Raw genomic sequence first — 21,546 nt, 5'->3', positions numbered from 1 at the left:
ACCTCATTTGGGTGCCGGGCCACAGAGACATTCCGGGAAATTGCAAAGCCGATGAGCTCGCCAAAAACGGAACACTTCTGCTTCTGCCTTATGTTAGACAAAAACATAACATAGGAACACCACTTTCTACATGCAAATATCTTCTCAAGCAATATGCTCTAGAAACAACAAATGCTAGATGGTCACAAAGTACCAGCTGCCTAGCAACCAAGCAAATATGGCCAAGTATTGACTTAAAACGGTCAAAAGGCTTGATATCACTGAGTAGACAAAGTATAAGCTCTATAATTGGAGTAATAACGGGACACTGCCTCATAGGAAGACATGCTCTAAGGCTAGGGGTCTACACAAATGACTTCTGTAGAAGCTGCATGGACGAGGAGGAAGAGGAAACAGTCCAACACCTTCTATGTACATGTCCAGCACTCTCCATTAGAAGAATTACTTTCTCGGTAATCCCTTCTTCGATAATACCAGTGAACTGGCAACGATTGACACAAAACGTCTCTCTAACTTTATTAAAAGTACAAAATGGTTTGTTTAAATTCATTACTCTCCCATGAGTAACCTCATTAGTGGTATAACAATGGACCCTTTAGGTCTACGTGTGTCAATGACATCTGGACAGCCACTCCAACCTAACCTAACCTCTAGAATATCGGCTTAGACTAGTGACTTCATATTTCAACACGAAAAATAGTAAAGCCGTGTTAATTCACACGATTTTTTTGGCCAGTTACAGGTCTGTAACGTGAGCAATTGAGCATATACGGGATAACAAACGTTTCCATCAATAAATCAGCTGTAACGCAACTGTTGAATTGATGAAGGGAGAATTCAGTTATCATGGTTCTGTCGCGTTCACCATTGCCTCTAATTTTCCGGGAAAAATTATTTTTAAAGAAATACTGACCAATTAAAACACCAATCCACAAATCACACTTCACACAGGAGTTTCGAATCGAAGATGGGAGTCAAGCAAGGATGCAATTTAAGCCCAAATCTTTTTGCTTTGTTCATAGAGGACCTGATTGATTTTCTTTCTGGTGGAATTGAAATATCGAGGACACTCATCAAAGATTTCATAACCGACGAAATGTGTATTGTCGGTTATGAAATCTGAAAGTCAGTTTGAGCAAATCAAAGGTGATGATATTCCGAAATGGTTCTGTTAGAACAGCTAGGAATGAGAAATGGCACTATGACAGAGAACCAATCGAGATTGTTAAAGCCTACAAATATCTAGAAGTTACCATAACCAGCAATCTTAATATGGAAACACACTTTAAAGAAAAGCTGATTAAATCTAATAGTGCATTATCAGCAACATGGAAGAAATGCTTCTCAAACCAGTCAATCTCACATAGTGTTAAATATAAGGTCTTTGTTGCAGTGCCGGAATCTATTATGATGTATGATGGGCATATATGGGGAGGGGAGAAGTTTGAAACGTTCGAAAAACTTCAGAGGTTCTTGATTATAAGAAACTTTCGTTTACCGAAAAGCACCCAAAACTATATGATCTCAATTGAGACAAGACTATCACCGCTCTTCATCAAAACTACTAAATGTCATGTTGATTATACCCAAAAGGTTTTTAATAGGTATGCCAGATGAAAGACTCCCAAAAATTCTGGCATTAAAAACAATTGAGAAGAAAAATCTGTTTAAGAATCTAGAAGACCATGCTGCCTACTGTAGAACGGACTTTCTAATAGTTGATGAAAATGGTAGAAACTGCGATGGCGACCTCCGGAATCTTATTGCAAATTTAGATGAAAGCCGACGCTATTAATGAAGCTACATCCTCGGTGCATAGATCTAAATCCTAATTCATGCGAACGTAACTACTTCGAATCCAGAACAAACAGAAGCTCATATCGGCATTTTTCAAAATGAGAGGAGAAATGATAAGTCTTAATTATATACCACATCGGGAGGAACTGGCTATCTACTGAGCCTTTGTACCTTAAGAGTAAGGGAAGATTTAATCCATTTGATAGGAAAGTTTCCGATTTTATGTGAAATGCGCAGGAATTTGGTCGACAGCAATGTGCAATAACATCGCCACGTGTCAGGTCACAGAAAACATCGGGCCTTCACTAGATTTAAAGTACCCAAGATGCTTGCTATTTCTAAGCAGGTCGCATATAAGCTCGATAGTCGGTGTCATAACAAATGACTTCTCCAAAAGCTGTATGGATGAGGGAAAGGAGGAGACAGTTCTTCTTCACCTCCTCTGTGTATGACCTGCTCAAGTTCAAGAATTACCTAGGAGAATTCTTCTACACGATCTCAATTATATTAACATCATCAGTCTTTTAAGTTTTGTAGAGAACTCAAATCGGATTCATTAAGCTTAGAAGAAAACCTCAAGATTCCATTAAACTGGCCTAAGTGTGTGCTACTCCATTACGGACAGCCACTTTAACCTAACCAAGGCTGTCTTGTGGCTTCAGTTCTTGAAATGTTAAACCAAATTACAAATAAATAATTTGAAAGTTGAATTCAAAAATTCCTCCAAAAAGTTTGGAGTCTGTTTATAACGATCTCTTCTTGGCATTAGACTATCTTATAAATTTGTCCAGCTCTGACACCAATATTTTACTCCTAGGTGATTTTAATTTACCACACATTAACTGGGATTCCATCCGAAGACGAATCCTGCCTTGAAGCCTCTCCTTCTTCTTCACAAATGGGACTCTCTCTTCTCGATAAAGTCCTTCTTACTGACTTACAGCAAACAAGCTGTATTAAAAACTCAAAAAATCCAATTCTCGATTTAGTCTTTTCTTCTGACGCTATTAGTACTCTTGTTCTAGAATCTAGTTCAGGAATTACTAATATTGATAAATATCACCCTCCCTTGGACATTTTTCTTAACTCAAGTAATCAACTTACGGATCACATTTGGACATTTTTCTTGACTCAAGTAATCAACTTACGGATCACAGTAATTCCTTTGATTGCTTATATAATTTTGATTTCAGAAGAGCCAATTTCTTGCAGTTGTCTGAAGATTTAACTATTTCTGGAATTGCTGATACACTAGCATTTTCTAACATTGACGAAGAAGTTTCAACTTTTTATAACATCTTAAAGTATTGTTTTGAAGAAGAAATACAAACTTTAGCCATCCTTGGTACACGAAAGAATTTCGTTTACTGCGTAACAAAAGAAATAAGGCATGGAAAACGTATCTCAAAACTTTGTCTCCAATCAACTTCTCTTTTAATGTTATACTCTTTAACTAATTTAAGGCTCTTTATAATTTTTTATATGCTTGTTATGTTACTGATATGGGCACCTCTTTGAACGAGAATCCTAAAAAAATTTGGAATTTTGTAAACTTAAAGAAAAAATCAGATGGCTTTCCGAGTAACTTCACTTACAAGAACCTTTCGTTAGATAAAACTGTTAAGATCTGTAACGCCTTCGCAACAAATGTCCGGGAGTCTTTTGTTAATAGCCCTGAAGAAGTTGATGAAGTATATTTTCATATCTTCACACCTTTTCGCAAACTAGCTGTAGTCACATACCTGTGCTACAAAGTACGGTCCTTAATCTTTTATCAGCGTTGAATGATGGCTGCTCAGCCGGTCCCGATGGTATTCCCCCGATAGTACTAAAAAAGTGTAGTAATGCTTTAGTTGAACCCCTTACGTTCTTATTTAAACTTTCCCTTAAAACAGACAAATTTCCCAGAATATGGAAGAAGGCATTTCTAACACCAATTTTCAAGAAAGGTAACAAGTCGGATATAAGCAACTAAAGCCCCATTGCAAAGCTTTCTTGCATTCCTAAAGTATTTGAACAGGTTTTGTGAATAAAAGATCAACCGTTTCTAATCTCCTCACATTCTCAAACATAGGTTCCAACGCTTTAGAACAAGGTTATGAAGTTGACTGTGTATACACTGACTTTTCTAAAGCTTTTGACCAACTTAGCCACGGAGTTATTTTATTTAAACTTAAGGCTCTTGGTTTTCCACCATTTTTCTTAGCTTGGAGTAAGTCATACCTTGAAAACAGATCCTACGAGGTAAATTTTTGAAATTGTCATTCTGAACCTTTTGTTGCTCAATCTGCTTACTACTTTCTGAAATTCTAATTTAATATAACTTTAAGGACTATAAAGTCAAAAGTCCCACCTTTGAGACAAATATCGAAATGAGTCCCAAAACAAACCCATAACATCAATCTTTATCCTTCCAAGGTTGCGCAAAAAAAAAAATGGAGAAAAACTCACCCATTTCGTCCAATACTTCTTTAATAACTTCATAAATAAAAATCGATTCCCTTATCATCACAGGTGATTCGGTGGATTAGGAATAGGAAAGAAGAGGGTGAGGGGAAGAAGGGTCGATAGATTGAAAACTATGTACATATTTATAACAACATCATCACATTGGCTTTAGATCGAAGTAATGTTTCCCGCGAGGAGGAAAGACACAAGCAACTACCAGCCTCCTCCCTTCGTTTCCCCACCCCTCTCTTTGCCATCATATCGTCCGCCATCGTAGTCATCATCATCATCATCATAAAAAACCGCACCAAAGTAGCTCTCCGAAGAGGAAAACATTTTTCCACTCCATTTAGCCATCTTTGGCATCAATCAATGATGACAGCCAAGGAAAATAGCCAGACAAATGGCGATAGACAGACCAAGACCAACATGAATTTTGTCCGCTCGTATACTTCGGCCCTCTCTCGCCGCAAAGATTTCAACGCTAGCGTCGTCGTTAGCTGAATGGCTAGCTGGTTGACTGGCTGTTGAGCTTAGAGCTAACCCTATGGATGGCGGCGAGAAAAATCTCGACAAAACTGCAAAGAAAAGCAGAGAAACATCATGAAAAATCACCACATTTAACGCTTCAAATCGCAGAGCTCCACAGAAAAGCCAAGTCCATCAGAAGAGGAGGGATATAAGGCAGCGGTGATGGTGGCGATGGTGGTGGCGGTGACAGTGTCCGTTGGACGATAGATGGCGGGTAAGTAGACGAATAGGAGTGTATAGTATGAATAAATCGCCGTATGTAGTTGGAGGTGGTGTGGGCGGGAAATTGCCATTAATATGCTTGTTTCTGTTTTGAACTGAATAATAAACAAACAACCGCAGCAAGCAACATAACCCCAGCTCCGCCGCCGCCGAGCCACAGCTACAACAACCACACAGCCCCCAGCCCTCAGCCACACAAGTCTATGAACCAAAAAATAATAAAAATAACAAACAAAGATACAAAAAAAAGTGTATCTTTGTGTTTTTTTATGACTCTGTTGGGGAAATCAAATTAAATGGGATTTTGTGTGGTGGATATATCGTGCGATACTTTATGGCGGGAAAATATTAGCCAATAACTTGCGCTACTTCTGATCTGCTGAATTCGAAGTCGAAGCCGACGAACGACTCGACGACGCGACGCGACGCTGAAGCTCTAAAGTGATGCTCATTCTGCTCTCCTACTGCTCCTAAAATCGAAGATGCTGAGGCTGAGGATGTTGTTATATTGATGTTGATGCTTCACAAAATGCTGCAATGCAATAACGTGCCCCACATCATCGAGAGGTTTATTTGACTTTCGTTTGAAGGAATTTTATTTGTTTAATACATTTTCTTTTGCTCTAAGTGTGTGTTTGTGTGGATGTGAATGTGGAATTGTGAATTAAGTTAATTTATTGATAGTTTTGTTTTATCCCGGAAAAGTAAATCGATTTAAGATTTACGACTTTCAAATAAATTTATCTTCACATACAGAAGATTTGAGAGATTGTTATTTTACATTTTATATTTTTGAGTGTACTATAAAAAACAGGATGATAGAAAAGGTGTGGATAGATTTGGATATTATTATTTCTTGTTTGATGTTTTACTAGATGTTATGAGGTTAAGTTGAGTTATGGGTTTTTGAGGGAGGAGGTAATAATTTAAATGATGTTTATGAAGTGCATAGTTTCCAACATATAAAATATCGTAAAATAAATAGTAGTACAATCTTTTTTTGATTTTATAGAAAAGAAAGACTCTTAAAATATTCGCTGACTGTGAAAATGTGTTCTACATCTTCTGGGATTAAAATTACAAAATTTGGGATATTTGGTATTTTCATTAATAAATCAATAATATACCATAAAAGTTTCTAAGAAATTGTTAAGTTTTTTCATGTAAACGTCTTACAAAATTATATTTCATTAGTGGGATATTCGAGAAAAAAGGGTTTATATAGTTTCAGATATCAAACATTCGTTATACAAATATCACTTAGTTTCATTTTTTGTGCAATTTATGGTAATACCAAATTTTTAGCGGCTTGTTAGTGGGATATTCACAAAAATGTTGTACCATTTGACAGATTTTGAAAAAAGACCAACTTTAAAATGATGAGTGAGTTCTAAATTTAGTTCTAATAAGTTTTGGTGTATTTTTGTACAGATCTATTATTTCTTTTGTGGGATATAAGAACCAGAACAAGTGTAAAGAGTTATTAAATCCATATAGAAGAGGTTAGTGGGATATTCACACAAATGTTGTACCATATGTCAGATTATGAGAACATATCAACTTTTAAATGATGAATGATTTCTAAACTTATATCTAATAAGTTGTGATATATTTTTGTACAGATCTATTATTTTTAAATCATGTCTTTTGTGGTATATTAAGAGTTATTTAATCCTTATAGAAGATTTTAGTGGGTTATTCACAAAAACGTTGTTGCATGTGACAGATTATGAAAAAATGTCAACTTTAAAATGATGAGTGAGTTCTACATTTAGTTTTAATAAGTTTTGGTGTATTTTTGTATAGATCAGTAATTTTAAAATCATATCTTTCGTGGGATATTCGAACTAGAACCATTGTTAAGCGTTATTTAATCCTTATAGAAGAGGTTAGTGGGATATTCACAAAAACGGTGTACTAAATGACAGATTATGAGAAAATGTCAACTTTAAAATGTTGAGTGAGTTCTACATTTAGTTCTTTATTTAATCTTTATAGAAGAGGTTGTTGGGATATTCACAAAAATGTTGTACCATATGACAGATTATGAGAAAAAAGAAGTTCTATTATTTTTAAATCATTTCCTTTGTGGGATATTCGAACCAGAACAATTGTAAAGAGTTTTTTTATTCCTTATAGAAGAGGGTTACAAGCATTATTGTCTTATTTGTCTAAAATATATTGTTTGTTGATCAATATCCCAAACAATTTAAAGTTATTAAAATTGTATTAAAACTTACGTACGTACACATAGTCCATAAAGTCTCCGTACAGCAGCTTTCTTTTTGTTGACAAAATATTTACTATAACAATATATTAAAAACAGGTTTTTGAAAATCTGAATCAAATTTATTTTTTAAATTTGATAAAAAGGTTAAAGTGGAAATCAACTTTTTTTCAATGTTACCACTTGGTTCTTACATTTATTCCTATTATTTTTTCTTTTTCAAAAAAGAAAACAAAAAAAACTGAGATTAGGCTGCTGTACGGAGACTTTTTGGCTTAAGTGTATGTACTAATGGAGGAAGTAAGAAGGAATTACCGAAATTTATTAAAATTCTATAATTATCAACTCAAAATATAACAAAATTAACCTATTATTTTCGAATATCCCCTCACTAAGCCTTTGAAATCGTACAATTTAGCGAATAACCCGGATAATGATGTAGACAAACGTTTTTTATAATCCAATTTTGTTGTGCCTGATAAGAATAAGAAACTAATTAACGATATATAACACATACCTAATGATTTTTTTGATATTATTTTGCGAATATCCCATTGAAAAAAAACATCACATTTGATTAAAAAACCATTGCGCGATAATGATTTTGTTTATTATTGTTGAATAGGGTATTAAAATAATATGAAATTATTGAATATCCCACCCATCAAATTAATATGAAGTATATGTATATCCCACCTTGTTAAACTTTGAAAAAAGTATTTTTTAAAAAATATTATATGCTTGTTTTGCGAATATCCCACAAATGAGATGCTTATGTATTTGGAAAACGTTTGTCAAAAAATATATTTTCATGATTAATGAAAAGAGGGAACTTTTTTAGAATTCAAATTTTTCGAATGTCCCACTTTAAGAGTTCTAAGTGTTAGTATGTAATATCCTTAATATATTTTATTACAAACCTATTTTGCGATAAAGATTTGTTAAGATTATTGAATGAGGTATCAAATTAATATTAATTCAATGTCCCACCTTTTAAATCTTTTTAAAGTCTTCTGACAATTTGTTGAACTTGAAATCAAGATATTATGTACCTTTTTGCGAATATCCCACAAATGAGATGTTCTGATTTTCAGAAACTTTTACTATTAAATAATTTGTTCTATAGATGGCATGAAAATAACGAATTTTTGTTGGAATTTGAATTTTTTACGAATATCCCACTTGTGGGGTTTTGAGTATTGTAGCCATATTTTGGAGCTTTTTTAATTACCATTGTATTTTTGGAGGAAGATCAACCAAATTGCGCCTACAGGCCTCGTTATTAAATTCGAAATTTCCACATAAATGCTGTTAATCCCTTTCTTGAGACAACTTTTGCTTATTCACCACTGCGAAAAAAAGTGGTGGATAGAACCATGAACCATTAAAATCTCTGATTCTAAATTTGTGGTGAATTTTCTATTTAGGTTTAAAAATTGGACCAAAATACTTTGACGATTTTTTTGGTTTCTTTTCATCAATTAAGTACTATTCCCACCCTGATATTTTACTCCCCAAAAAAAAAGGAAAAGAATACACAATTTTCATCAATCACTTCATTCTCATTTTATGTATGTATAGAATATGACGTGTACTTGATATTCCTTTGCTGACGATGGCAGCCAACATCTCAATTTATTTCAAATGATTTTCCATAAACAAAAATCAAAAACAAAAAAATAATCTAGAGGGTTAAACTTCCAAACAAGGTTATGTTCGATTTTTCTGTATTTTGTTTGTGTTTTTTAAATACAAAAATTTATATTTCTCGAGACTTGATTTTACCCAAATTGACTTATCACAATTCACAATGTGTCGCCTCGTCAAAAGCAATACTTCAATATGCCTGCCACTCAAGTGTGATATATTCACCATTGGCATACTAATGTTTTTTTTTTTGTATCGTTCGCGTCATTTAAAATGAGACAACCGACAATAATTACGATTACGTCGTCGCGTCGTCGTCAACGCTTTCTCATAAACAATTACAAACCAAAACGCGCCTGAATTAATAAACTTGTGACAAAAAAAAAATGTTTCAATTAATTCATGATATAACATCAAAGGAATTCTATTTGATTTAACTTATTAGAAAATTTGCAACAAGTCGATGACAGCTCGCTTATAGACCCCTTGCTTTTAATTGGGTGAGTTTTTGTTTTGTTTTTCAATCGCTATTTTGCATATTTTGAATTTTCAAATTCTCACCACACCAAGAATACTCGTATTTCAAAGCCAAAAAGATAGAAAAAAGAAAGATAAATAAAGTATTTCGGCGGCGGCAGCGGCGGCGGCGGATGTGTGTTATGCTGCCAAAAAAGAAGACTAATTTTATTACCTAGCATTTAGTGGTTGTAAATTTTAACGACTTAAAAAGTTTTACGAGTGTCTTGTGTTTTGAAATTTTTGTTTCTTCTGAGAACGACGATAGAGAGAGAACGTTATGTGGGCGAGGCAAAGCGTGAGTTAACTTTTAAACACAAAAACGTGTGTATCACTGTACCCGTTCAAATCCTCTGCAAAAATGGGAATGAATTAGTGGGTGATTTTTATAGAAGTCTCAAACATGCACTAAATGGATTTATTTAATTTAATGCGAGATAAGCAGTGATGGGATCATAAAAATATATATATATAAATGTACATAACTGTAGCTAGTTTCAGCCTCTCTTCTCTGCTACCCACCAACGCCATCATTATGCCAATTATGTTTCTGTGATAAGTTAGCGATTATTTATGTCTTGAATTTGCATTTTTCGTTTCTTGAATATGAAAATAAATCATCATCATTTGTATGGAGACTTCTTACAACGTGTCATTTAAACACTTTAGGACAATTGTTTATTTTTAGCAAATAAGTTATTATGAAAATATATGTCTCAAGTTATTTAAAAATGTATAGAAGGCGTGGTGAGTTACTGAATTTGTGACTTGAATATGAAATTGTTGCTTATTTGCGAAGGTTCTGAAATTTATGAAGGGAGTGGTGTTTGTTTGGTGTGTTTTGTTAACTGACAGGAAATAAAGTTGCCTTTAGTACTTTACTAGGCGTGGTGAATTTATATATCTAAAAATTGAAAACTTAGTAATTTTTTGTATTAAATTTCAAATGGTGGCTTTAAAAAGTTGTTCCCTAAAAAATCAAGCACATACTCAAGAGTTTTTCGTAATACTTTAAAGCAAGAGAAGGTTTGACAGGATATGTCACATTGGTTTTAATTTCCTGAGTATTTCAATTTTGCAATGACAATGACAGATGAATTATGGTAACATTAGCAAAGTACGGCAAAAGAACAAATCTCTGCTCAATAAAACTGAAATTTTACTCGAGGGCATTTTGATGAGCATTCTGAGAGACGCTAGTCATTGTAATTTTGGAATGACAAGGAAAGATAAATTGTGATAACATTTGCAAAGTACGGCAAAAGAACAAATCTCTTCTCAGTACAACCGAAATAGGACTCGAGGGTATGCTGACGAGCATTCTGAGAGACGCTAGTATGATGATTTAATTGTGCAAATAAAAAAAAAAGCAACTGGCTATCGTACCCTTGGCCTGATGGTGAGTGCGTTGGACTGTCATTCCAGTGCATTCTAAAATTAGCCGTTCGGATTCGGCATTAAAATTGTAGGTTCCCTTAATCCCTTACATTACTTCCACACAGGAATGGTTGATAGTTGTAAGGCACTAGGCTCGGTTCTCTAGGGACTTTTGCGCCAGCTAATTTATTTATTTCGCTAGGGCATACTTTCTTTGTAATAATGGTGGGTTCTTATGTTTTGCCCTAAAAACTCGAAGACTTGTCTTATATTTCCATCAGATAAGGTAATTTTTAGTTTGATACGTACAATTTTTAGAATCTGTATGTTTAGATAGGTTGATATGACAGTTTTTTTAACTTTAACTTTGTTTAATAATTAACGGATACTCAAGGTATAATACGAGTTACCGGCGCACTTTGGGCTAAAAGCTTTCAAAATGAGAGGGAAAAACAGAGTAAGTGTAAGTCATTCACATTCTCGATGTGCGGTTAAAAAAGGAATCTCTATGCTAGACAGTATTACGGTTGAATTGTTTGAAGGGGAGAATGCCCCTGGTTAATTTGGAAGAACCCCTTAATGACTTTTATAGAAAAATAATATAATAATGAAAATATTGGTGGAAAATAAGAAATTTGTAGAAATTAAGGGGCAATCATTTCTTTAGTTTGAATTGTTTGAGGGGGGGGGATGCAACAAGTTGTATCGACAGAAGCCCTTAATAATTTTTATAGGAAAATTATATAGTAAAGAACATTTTGGTGGAAAATAAGAAATTTGGAGAAAATTTAGAATCAATCATTTCTTTACTTTGATGGGGGGGGGGGATGTACTGGTTGAATCAACAGAAGCCCTTAATGACTTTTATAGAAAAATAATATAATACTGAACATTTTGGTGGAAAATAAGAAATTTGGAGAAAATTAAGGGTCAATAATTACTTTAGTTTGAATTGTTTGATGGGGGGGGGGGTGTACTGGTTGTATCGACAGAAGCCCTTAATGATTTTTATTTGAAAATTATATAATAAAGAACATTTTGGTGGAAAATAAGAAATTTGGAGAACATTTTAAATCAATCATATCTTTAGTTTGAATTGTTTGATGGGGGGGGGAATGTACTGGTTGAATCGACAGAAGCCCTTAATGACTTTTATAGAAAAATAATATAATAATGAACATTTTGGTGGAAAATAAGAAATTTGGAGAAAATTTAGGGCCAATCATTTATTTAGTTTGAATTGTTTGAGGGGGGGCGTATTGGTCGTATCAACAGAAGTATTTAATGATTTTTATTTGAAAATTATATAATGAAGAACATTTTGGTGGAAAATAAGAAATTTTGAGAACATTTTAAATCAATCATATCTTTAGTTTGAATTGTTTGATGGGGGGGGGGGGGGAATCTACTGGTTGAATCGACAGAAGCCCTTAATGACTTTTATAGAAAAATAATGTAATAACAAACATTTTGGTGGAAAATAAAAAAATTGGAGAAAATTTAGAATCAATAATTTCTTTAGTTTGAATTGTTTGGGGTTGGGGGGGGGGGGGTGAATAAATGTACTGCTTGTATTTATTTGGTTTGAAATAAGAAATTTTGAGAAAATTTAGGGTCAAGCATTTCTTTATTTAAAAATGTTTTATATTTTAATTGTTTCCGTGTTCAAAAATTCAAACTAAAAAATAAAAAAGTTATACCTTATGCCCCAAGCACTCATAAAATCGATAAACGACAGTTACTAACTCCTCGTAGTTTTAACTTATATTGAAAAAGAATATAAATATGCACGTATAATAATGTTTTGTTGTGGAATTATAACTAACGTCCTGTTTTTCTCAAAGTAACTAAAAAACTATTAATGTGCACTGAGGCGTATACGCACTTTTTTTTTAAATAAGTTTTCTTCATTGATTTTTGCCACAGTCAACGGATATTAATTCGTTAATATGAACACAGGCAGGGTAGAACTTTTGTTTAGAATGGTTTTAATTTTATTCAAGCCTTAGATAACAATCAACGGTAACGACATAGAAGAATTGTTGACGGGACGTCAATATTAACTTTTTGATTTCGAATTCACTGTAGCTTTGTGACCCAAGTGACACATAACAGAATATAATCAAGAAACCTTCTCCCTTAAACTTTTATATCTCCCCTATAATGAAGACTATTCCTGTAACGTAATTAGGTACTATTAGTTAATAGAAACAAACAAAGTGCAGAATTTCTTTTGAAACAGACTGTCATGACGAGCACTTTATGTATCTCAATCTTAAACATTTTATCTGAAGCATCTCAGAAGTTGCTTCTCAAAAATGAATTATTTTCTCACACAAGCTGCTAACGCACATTAAATTAAAGAAGAAGGTTTAAGTGAAGTTTGAAAAGAATATTTTTCAAATCGAATGTCATGTTAATCTTCGTGGATAAAACTTTAGTCCCAAATGTGATTCGAATCAACTGAACCGTTTAAAAAAAAAAAAAAAAACAACTTTTTAAACTTCAAAACATTTCTAAAAAACACAAACTTATTCCCATCTGAGCTTCAAGAAAAATCACCCATTCAATCCAACGACTATCTCAGAACTGAAAATGAAAACATAATCATGGTAAGAATAACAAGTTTCCACGATGCAAAAGGCTTTTTCTCTCTCCCAACAAAAACCCACCATAACCTAACCCAACTTTTTGAATACCTCATATAAAGTCTATATAAAAGTACATGAAAAACTTTCTGTCAAATAAAAAAGCTTTTAGTTGACGCGCCGCACCGTGTGAAGTTTAGCACAAAGATTGTGTTTTGTGTGCAACAAATCAGAGATGGCAGCAGTGTATCAGTAATATCAACAGCTCTCTTCTTTGTTTTTGTTGTTGTTGTTTTAAATGTCAACGGAGTCTGCGTCAGTTCGGTTTTGTTTTTCTTCTTGTGTCACTTATCTCCCGTCATCCTACGTTCTCTCTTTTTACTCTCTTGTTGAGCAAGCCAGACCAGACTATATTGATGATGGACCGGAGGGTGGGAGCAGAGCGAGAGAGAGAGGATTACCCATCATCTCTTGCTATGGGTCAATTCGGCCATTAAGATTTTGCAGTTCAGGCGTGCGCACTCCGAACACTCAAGCGATTCCCAAGTGGCATGACTTACAAAGTGATGGTGGAACTCTGCTCCTAGCAGGATGGTGGATGCCACGGGATGTTTCTTCTTCTTTTTATTTTTTTCTTCTGCCGCTGTCATCATCAACATCGTTTTGGAGGAAAGCTGTTCCTTTGCATGCCTCCAACTACATACTTGGAGCCTGCAGGAAGATATGCTATCTGGTTACATGGCATCGTCATCTTCAACTTCGACGACGACGAACGACAAGAACGACGCACGATATGATGGTGGCAACAGCATGCATGGCGACGACGCGACGACTACCAGGACGGTGTCGATGTCGGCACACGAAAAGTGCAGATGCTTTGATGCCGCCATTGATGCCGCTTTCGATCTTCTCTAATCAATTGGATTTGGTGTTCAACATGCTCCTTGGGAGCATGAACTTTCACAGTATGCTCCTTTTTTCGTCTTCTTCTGTATAGGGTTTAATGGGGTTGGAAGGAAGGGTGGAGCAGCAGAAGCAATAAGTAAGGAGCCAATAATTTGTCCTCCTGGTTGTTGTTATTATAAAAAATGCAGACAACGTGATTTCGAAGAAAGGACTTAAAAGTTTGCTGTGACGTTTATATTTTCCCTTTTACCACATTTAACCGTATTAAAGGTCATTCCCATGGTATAACATAGTAGGTACATTGAAGCAAAAGTAGCATCAACATCATCAACAGACGACCCTACCAGACCAGACCAGACGGTATACATTTATAGGCAGGCCATCATTTCCATTCCACTCCACTCCATTCTACTTAAGTTGATTCCATCCAAACAAGGCAAAGTCGAGCCGATCCGATCCGAACCAAGTCGAGCCGGCTCTCCCACACACATGACTTGATAAAGTTATGATTAAGCTCAGACGGATTAATGTGACGCGCACTTAGCCTTTTGATAAGTACATTATGTCAAGCTATTAAATTCCAGTGGTTGGCAGAAAGATACTTTTCCAGAAGAGCAGATTATGTGGCATTAAAACAAGTTTCCACCTGGTCAGATACGGATTATGGTACATACAACAACAAATATATGTACGAATAGGATGCTTCTTCGTTTTCGTCTTCGTCTTCGTTTACGTCTTCTTCTTGTTGTTGTAGTTCATTTTCAACGTCTCGTTGGGTCATAATGTTTATTGAATAAGGTTTCTTGCAACATCCTATCGTTTACCTACTCAATTCAATCCAATCCTTGCTTCATGTTTCCTCCTTGCTTCTCAGTCCTCTTCTCTGCTATCCTGGTCGTTGGTTTTGGGTTAATATGTTGTGTTTCTCGGATTGGATTTGTTACAAGCAGAGCAGGGATGCTGGTATTGGAACTGGCACTGATACTCACACTGGTGGTGCTGCTGCTAATGCTGCTTCTGGAGAGTTCGTGCAGCCGGATGTGCACGATTGGTTCAATTGTGGAATTCGTATTATTATTATTATTACCCATGTCGGAGTCAGAGTCACAGTCGTCGTCGTTGTTGGTCTTGGTCTCTTGTGTGATTGTTATTCTATTCACCCAAAGCACAAGGATATTTATTATTATTGTTCGTGTGTTCGTGTGTTGTGTACAGTACCAGTAGAGGTAGGTAAGATACATATGTACGTTCCTAGATACTTGGGAAAATTATTTCAATATGCGGAACTATGAGAGATTCTCTTGTGGCAATTTCTGTGTTGCGGCAAATGCATTATATTGTTAACAATTTCATTAAAGGAATTATTTGCCGATACAAATCTTCCCAAAAAAGGGGAGAGATACAAAATAGCGATAGAGTGTATATTATACTTATAACTATCTTCTTGCTACAATAATAACAACAACAACAACAATAACTATTTTATAGAACAATACCACGTAGAATACATTCATTAGTTAATGTGGAATTTCGGATCTGGTTTTTGTTTGATTAAAGGTTCACTTTATTTATTTAGGTAATGAAATAATGTAATTGGAAAATGGTTATCTTGTATATTATTTTATGAACAGTTGGTTAGATAGGATGATCTCTTCTTTAAATATAAGTATCTACATACCTATAGAAAGCAGGTCTTATTAGTTTGTGGTGTATTTTGTAATTGGGATTAAAATTTCAACATATTTGGAGTGTTTGAAACATGTGCTAGAACCGGTAGGGAATATAGAGTGAGGAAGGGGGCTTCTTACAGTCTATTAGATTTTAAATTAGACATAATGTAAAAAGTGTTCACTGGCATAGGTTCTGAAGGGTGCAATGAAGTTTTTCAGACCTTAAACATTTATTTCACACATGCTTACTATTGTTTTATTCAATCTTTTAAAACTGAACTGATTTGTTTGAGGTATTTTATTCTATTCAAACGTATGATAACATTATTTATTACATTCTTACGTTCCTCGATCCAATATTACGTAACTTATTCAGAAATTCCGGATGTAATTCCAATGATATGTTATACATATTGTTTTACAGCTCAAACGTAAATTGAACATTACGTGTCTTATATTAATGTTACGTAGTATTATTTTAAAGTTATGTAACTTCTTTCAATACTACTTAACTCATTGTAGTGTTAAGTAACTTATTTAAGTCTTACGTAATTTCTTTCAATGTAACGTTACTCAATTAAATGGTACGTAATTTAATTTCAATGTAACTCAACTAATTTTAATATACTACGTAACTTAATTTAATATTACGTTACTTATTTTAATATTACGTATCTTACTTTAATGTTGTGTAACTTATTTTACTTAATTCATTTCAACGTTATGTAACACTTTTTTACCTTGTTCAACATTACGTAACGTTACTCAATGTAACGTAACCAATATTAATATTACGTAACTTATTTTAATGTTGCGTAACTTATTTTAATGTAGCGTAACTTATTTTACTTTATTCATTTCAACGTTATGCAACATTTTTCTAAATAATTCAACATTACGTATTGTTATTAAATGTAACTTAAGCAATATTAATATTACGTAACTTATTTTAATATTACGTTACTTATTTTAATTTTGCGTAACTTATTGTAATGTAGAGTAACTTATTTTACTTTATTCATTTAAACGTTATGTAACATATTTCAACGTTAGTTAACATATTTCAACGTTACAAAAGTTCAACTTAACGTAACTGACTTAAACGTTACTAAAATTATTTTAATGTGATGTGATGTTGTCAATATGATGTCACCAATTTCAACGCAATATAACTTATTTAAATGTTAAGTAACTTATTTAAGTGTTACGTAATTTCTTTCAATGTAACGTTACTCAATTAAATGGTAGTTAATTTATTTCAATGTATCGTAACTAATTTTAATATTACGTACATTTTTTTAATATAAATAAATTTGGTGGCGCAACAGCCCGTTGTGAACCAGGGCCTAGTGACTTACAACTCTCAACCATTCCTGTGTGCGAGTACTGTTGTCAGGAATAGAACGGCTAATTTGAGAAAGCACTTTTTCATGACAAGAATTACTCTTGAAGGATTTGTTAATTACTCGCATGAGGCAGTACCCGCAAACATTATTTTTTTTTTAAATTAAGGTGACACAAGCAGGGATTGAACCCAAGACCCCTTGCATGACAGTCCAACACACTAACCATCATGGCACGGGTACTGCATTTTTTAATATAACGTAACTTATTTTAATGTTGCGTAACTTATTTTACTCTAGCGTTACTTATTTTACTTTATTCATTTCAACGTTACGTAACATATTTCTAGCTAGTTCAACATTACGTACGTTACTTATTCTAATGTTGCGTAACTTATTTTACTCTAGCGTAACTTATTTTACTCTATTTATTTCAAAGTTACGTAACATATTTCTAGCTAATTGAACTTTACGTAACGTTAATGAATGTAACTTAACTTATTTTGATATTACGTAACTTGTTTTAATGTTGCGTAACTCATTTAACTTTTTTCAACGTAATGTTACATATTTTTCTCCGTTACGTAACATATTTCAACGTTACGAAAGTTCAACTTTACGTAACTGACTAACACGTTCCTTAAATTATTTTAATGTGTATGATGTTGTCAATATGATGTCGCCAATTTCAACGCAATATAACTTATTTAAATGTTAAGTAACTTCATTCACATTTTCATTACGTATTTCATCGTTTCTTAGTTACGTATTTTGTTCTGATCCAACATCTCTTTCTGTCGGTTGTTGTTATTATGTAACTTTAGTTAATATTGCTTAACATAAGTTATTACATATTGCGTGACATATTAAAGTTTAAGTACTGGTAAGTTATTTAACCTTACGTATTACCGAACCTTCTGTAACGTAACACAACTTACTTCAACTATATCATTGTAATGTACATGGTCTTCTCTAGTAATGAGCTTTCAGCAGAAAATTAATTCTATATTATTTAAGTGACATAAATCTGTATCGGCTAATTGAAGCATCTATTGCATAGTTCCTTAGTTTTAGTCCTATTGACGTTAAGCTTAAATAATGACATCTAAAAACTGTCTTGTATCTTGTTTACAATTAAAACATAATTTGAGTCAATGCAAAAATTAAAAACCATGAAATGATCTCCCGCATTAAAAAGATTGAAAAAAAAATGTCCTTTATTAAATTTTATTGAAATCCTTTTTAATTTAATTTTAGAATTCAATTACACTCGCTCAAGATGCTGGTACGTCTGATGATAGTGGTAGAGCTTCGGAAAGATTAACAACATCTTCAGTTGCACCAAGGGATGCGGATAGCTCCAGAGATCGACTTAGTGATGTAAGTGAATTTCTTAACTTCCATTTTCTAGCTTTGCATTCAAAAATATCCTTGATTGATTTTTATTCCCTTTTTCTTTTTTTTATTTTCGACAGGCAAGCAGTAGATGCAGTTCCGGCAAAGGATATATCGTAAGTATCTTTATTTTCATTTTTCTTCTTTTATTTTTCCTTCTGTCGTTTGTTTAATTTTTTGTTTTTATTAAAACTCTCACAATCATTAAAAACAATAAAAAAAAAAACCAACAACAAAAGTGAAATGAAATGAAACTCATCAAAATGGCAGTCTCTTGTGAAAATGAAACTTTTCCCTTCTTTGAATATAAACCATTCACATTTGAATAAATGACCAATTGAATTTTTCCGGTCATTTTATTTGTGGCCCAAACCATAAGGTCGGTCTTTTATACTCGTACTACTGTCCTACTACTTCTATTGAGTTCTTTTCATGTTTCAGTCAACTATTAGTCGTTTTTTTGTTTTTTGGTTTCTTTCTTTATAACGACGTTTTATGCCCACTTTCGACCGACAACGGGTAACGATTGACGGCGATGTCAAAACTTATCCACTGAAAATGTATGGTTACCATATTGCTTTCTGTTCCTCGAAACATTTTTAATGATATTTTGAGAGAAAAAGAAATTTCTGACATTTCAAATTTCATTGAATTGACACTTCTTATGAAAATTTGTTTTGCTGAACGAGTTCATTCATCATCAATTTTTTTTTATCATTTTTAATGATATTTTGAGAGAAAAAGAAATTTCTTTGACATTTCAAGTTCATTGAATTGACACTTCATATGAAAATTTGTTTTGCTGAACGAGTTCATTCGTTAAACAAAAATGAACGAAACTGCTGCCTCCTGGTAGCTTGTTTTAAGATTTGTTTCTTTTATAAGATGTATTTAGACAGTTTTATGTTGTGTCAAATTGACTTCAAGTTTGAGTAAAATGTGTGTTCAAAGTAAGAGACACTGGTCACTCTGTCTTGCTGTCATACTCTATGCCTCCAGCTAAAGAGTCATGGATTTGGTATGTCTCTGATATAACGATTTGCCTCAGTTCGGTACTTAAATCAATCGTTTGCATTGTGAATGAGATTATCTGATGATGACGGCAATGGTCTCCCTGTCGTCCGTCGTCCATCGTCGTCGTCGGTGTTGTTGTCGAATAATATCGATATCGATGTTAAAATATCTATAGATATCGATATATCTATGTATAGAGACATAATACCATTTGCTATGATGCCATTATTTGTCCTCTCTCAGGCGTATCCTTTTAGTTTTTACGGTTACGGTTATGATTATGGTTATTACAATTGATTTTGCTTCATTTCTTACTTTCTGTTTTTTTTTTTTTTTTTTTTGTATTCTTTGTTTTTCTGTTTCTATGTTTTTGTTGTAACATTTGTTTTCTCTTATTTTGGTTTGTTCTTATTTTTTATTGAGAATGTGTCAACACTTATTCGAGTATTGGGCAAACTTATAAGATATTTCCGAGAGATCATAATCATCTGAACATAAAGAGGTTAAATCGAAATGTTTTTATGTGTGTATATAGTTTCCCTTCGTATTCTATGTCCTTACATATACATTTATAAAAAGGAAGAAAAAAGAATATAGATAAAGGCAATGAATATGTAGGTACTAGAAATAAATGTAGCAACTTATAACCTGAATATGACAGAGATGTCCTTGATGAAATCACATATAAACAACATTATTATGAGATTATGTCCTTTTTTGGAAATATGTGTTTCTGTTATTTTATATTATTATTATATCATTTTCATAAATATTATTACTTTATATAAATTGATTTTTTAAACATTTAATTAAAAACAAATCTTTTTGTTTTATATTTACAGTGTGATAGTGAAGGAGACGATGATAAGGTGAGTTTTATTTGTTTAAATAAAGACAAATTTTGAATTAATTTTATTGATGTGAAGTGCAAGTTATGGAAGGTCAAGATAACAAAAAAAAAGATAAATGGTAATCCTTAGAGCTACAATAAATAAACATATTTAATTAAAACAGGCAACATTAGGACTCTTTACTTTCTGTTAAGTGCAATTTTATTAAAATACTATTGTTTAGTCTTGTTCTCTACCTTTTTCAGTATACACTGTTCTTAAGAATAAATTATGAAGTTATATTATAGATGGCTTACGAAGCTGCAGCCTTGACAGAAATCGCTCATAAAATGAAACTACCAATTTCTTTCAAATCCTTAGACCAATCATCTAGTTATTTTAAAACGAATCAGAATATAAAATTCACGGTTTGATTCGAAAACTACCAAAACAATAATCAAATTTAAATTTTTCGACTGAGAATCAATTTAGTCTCTAGCTCAATATCTTTCAGCTTAGTTTGAGTTTATTTAGACCTTGCAAAGTTTTTTAGCTTTGACATCTTAGTGGAACTTATTTATTTCAAAAAATAGTAAAATGCAGGCTTAGAATTGAGTTCAAAGAAAAAAAATATTTGTCAAAGATCGACACCTCTTGGAACTCTGTCATTCGATGAGTAGAGATTTGATTTTTTTTTTGACAGGAGGAAATCTTCAAAAGACACTTGGCAGTATTCGACACCAAGTAGTGTGGGACTCTTAACCACTAAAACCACCTCTTTATCAGGACCAATCTTGAAGGATCGACTTCCGATTTTTCCGAATTTTGTACAGTCACTTTGGGGGAAGTTTAAACTTTTAATACTTTCCCATGTTTTTTTAGACCATAAGCTCATGAGGCTTGGTGCTTCTCAAACTCCGAACATGGTTTCTTATATTCAAGACGGACTCCATTTCAAAATTCGTATGAATTTGCAGCCTCTGGTTGTGCTATACAGCGTATTTTTTTTAACAACTTCTGTAACCATTTCTATTT

At 33.3% G+C, this 21,546-nt stretch overlaps 1 protein-coding gene across 6 annotated transcripts in view; it reads left to right on the top strand.

The window, feature by feature from the left end:
* The window catches only part of LOC129945348 (probable serine/threonine-protein kinase DDB_G0267686), a 367,717-nt gene that overhangs the window by 83,450 nt on the left and 262,721 nt on the right, over positions 1-21,546 (top strand). For all 6 annotated transcript variants that reach the window (XM_056055031.1, XM_056055027.1, XM_056055030.1 and 3 more), the window contains exons 4-6: positions 18,530-18,652; positions 18,748-18,783; positions 20,524-20,550. In XM_056055031.1, the coding sequence (XP_055911006.1) occupies positions 18,530-18,652; positions 18,748-18,783; positions 20,524-20,550 (186 nt within the window). The remainder of the gene's footprint in view (positions 1-18,529; positions 18,653-18,747; positions 18,784-20,523; positions 20,551-21,546) is intronic.

Source organism: Eupeodes corollae, chromosome 2 (genome assembly GCF_945859685.1).
Source record: "Eupeodes corollae chromosome 2, idEupCoro1.1, whole genome shotgun sequence".
In the NCBI taxonomy this organism is placed as follows: domain Eukaryota; kingdom Metazoa; phylum Arthropoda; class Insecta; order Diptera; family Syrphidae; genus Eupeodes; species Eupeodes corollae.
The sequence above is the reverse complement of the archived record's forward strand: the minus strand, read 5'-3'. Positions and strand labels throughout refer to the sequence as shown.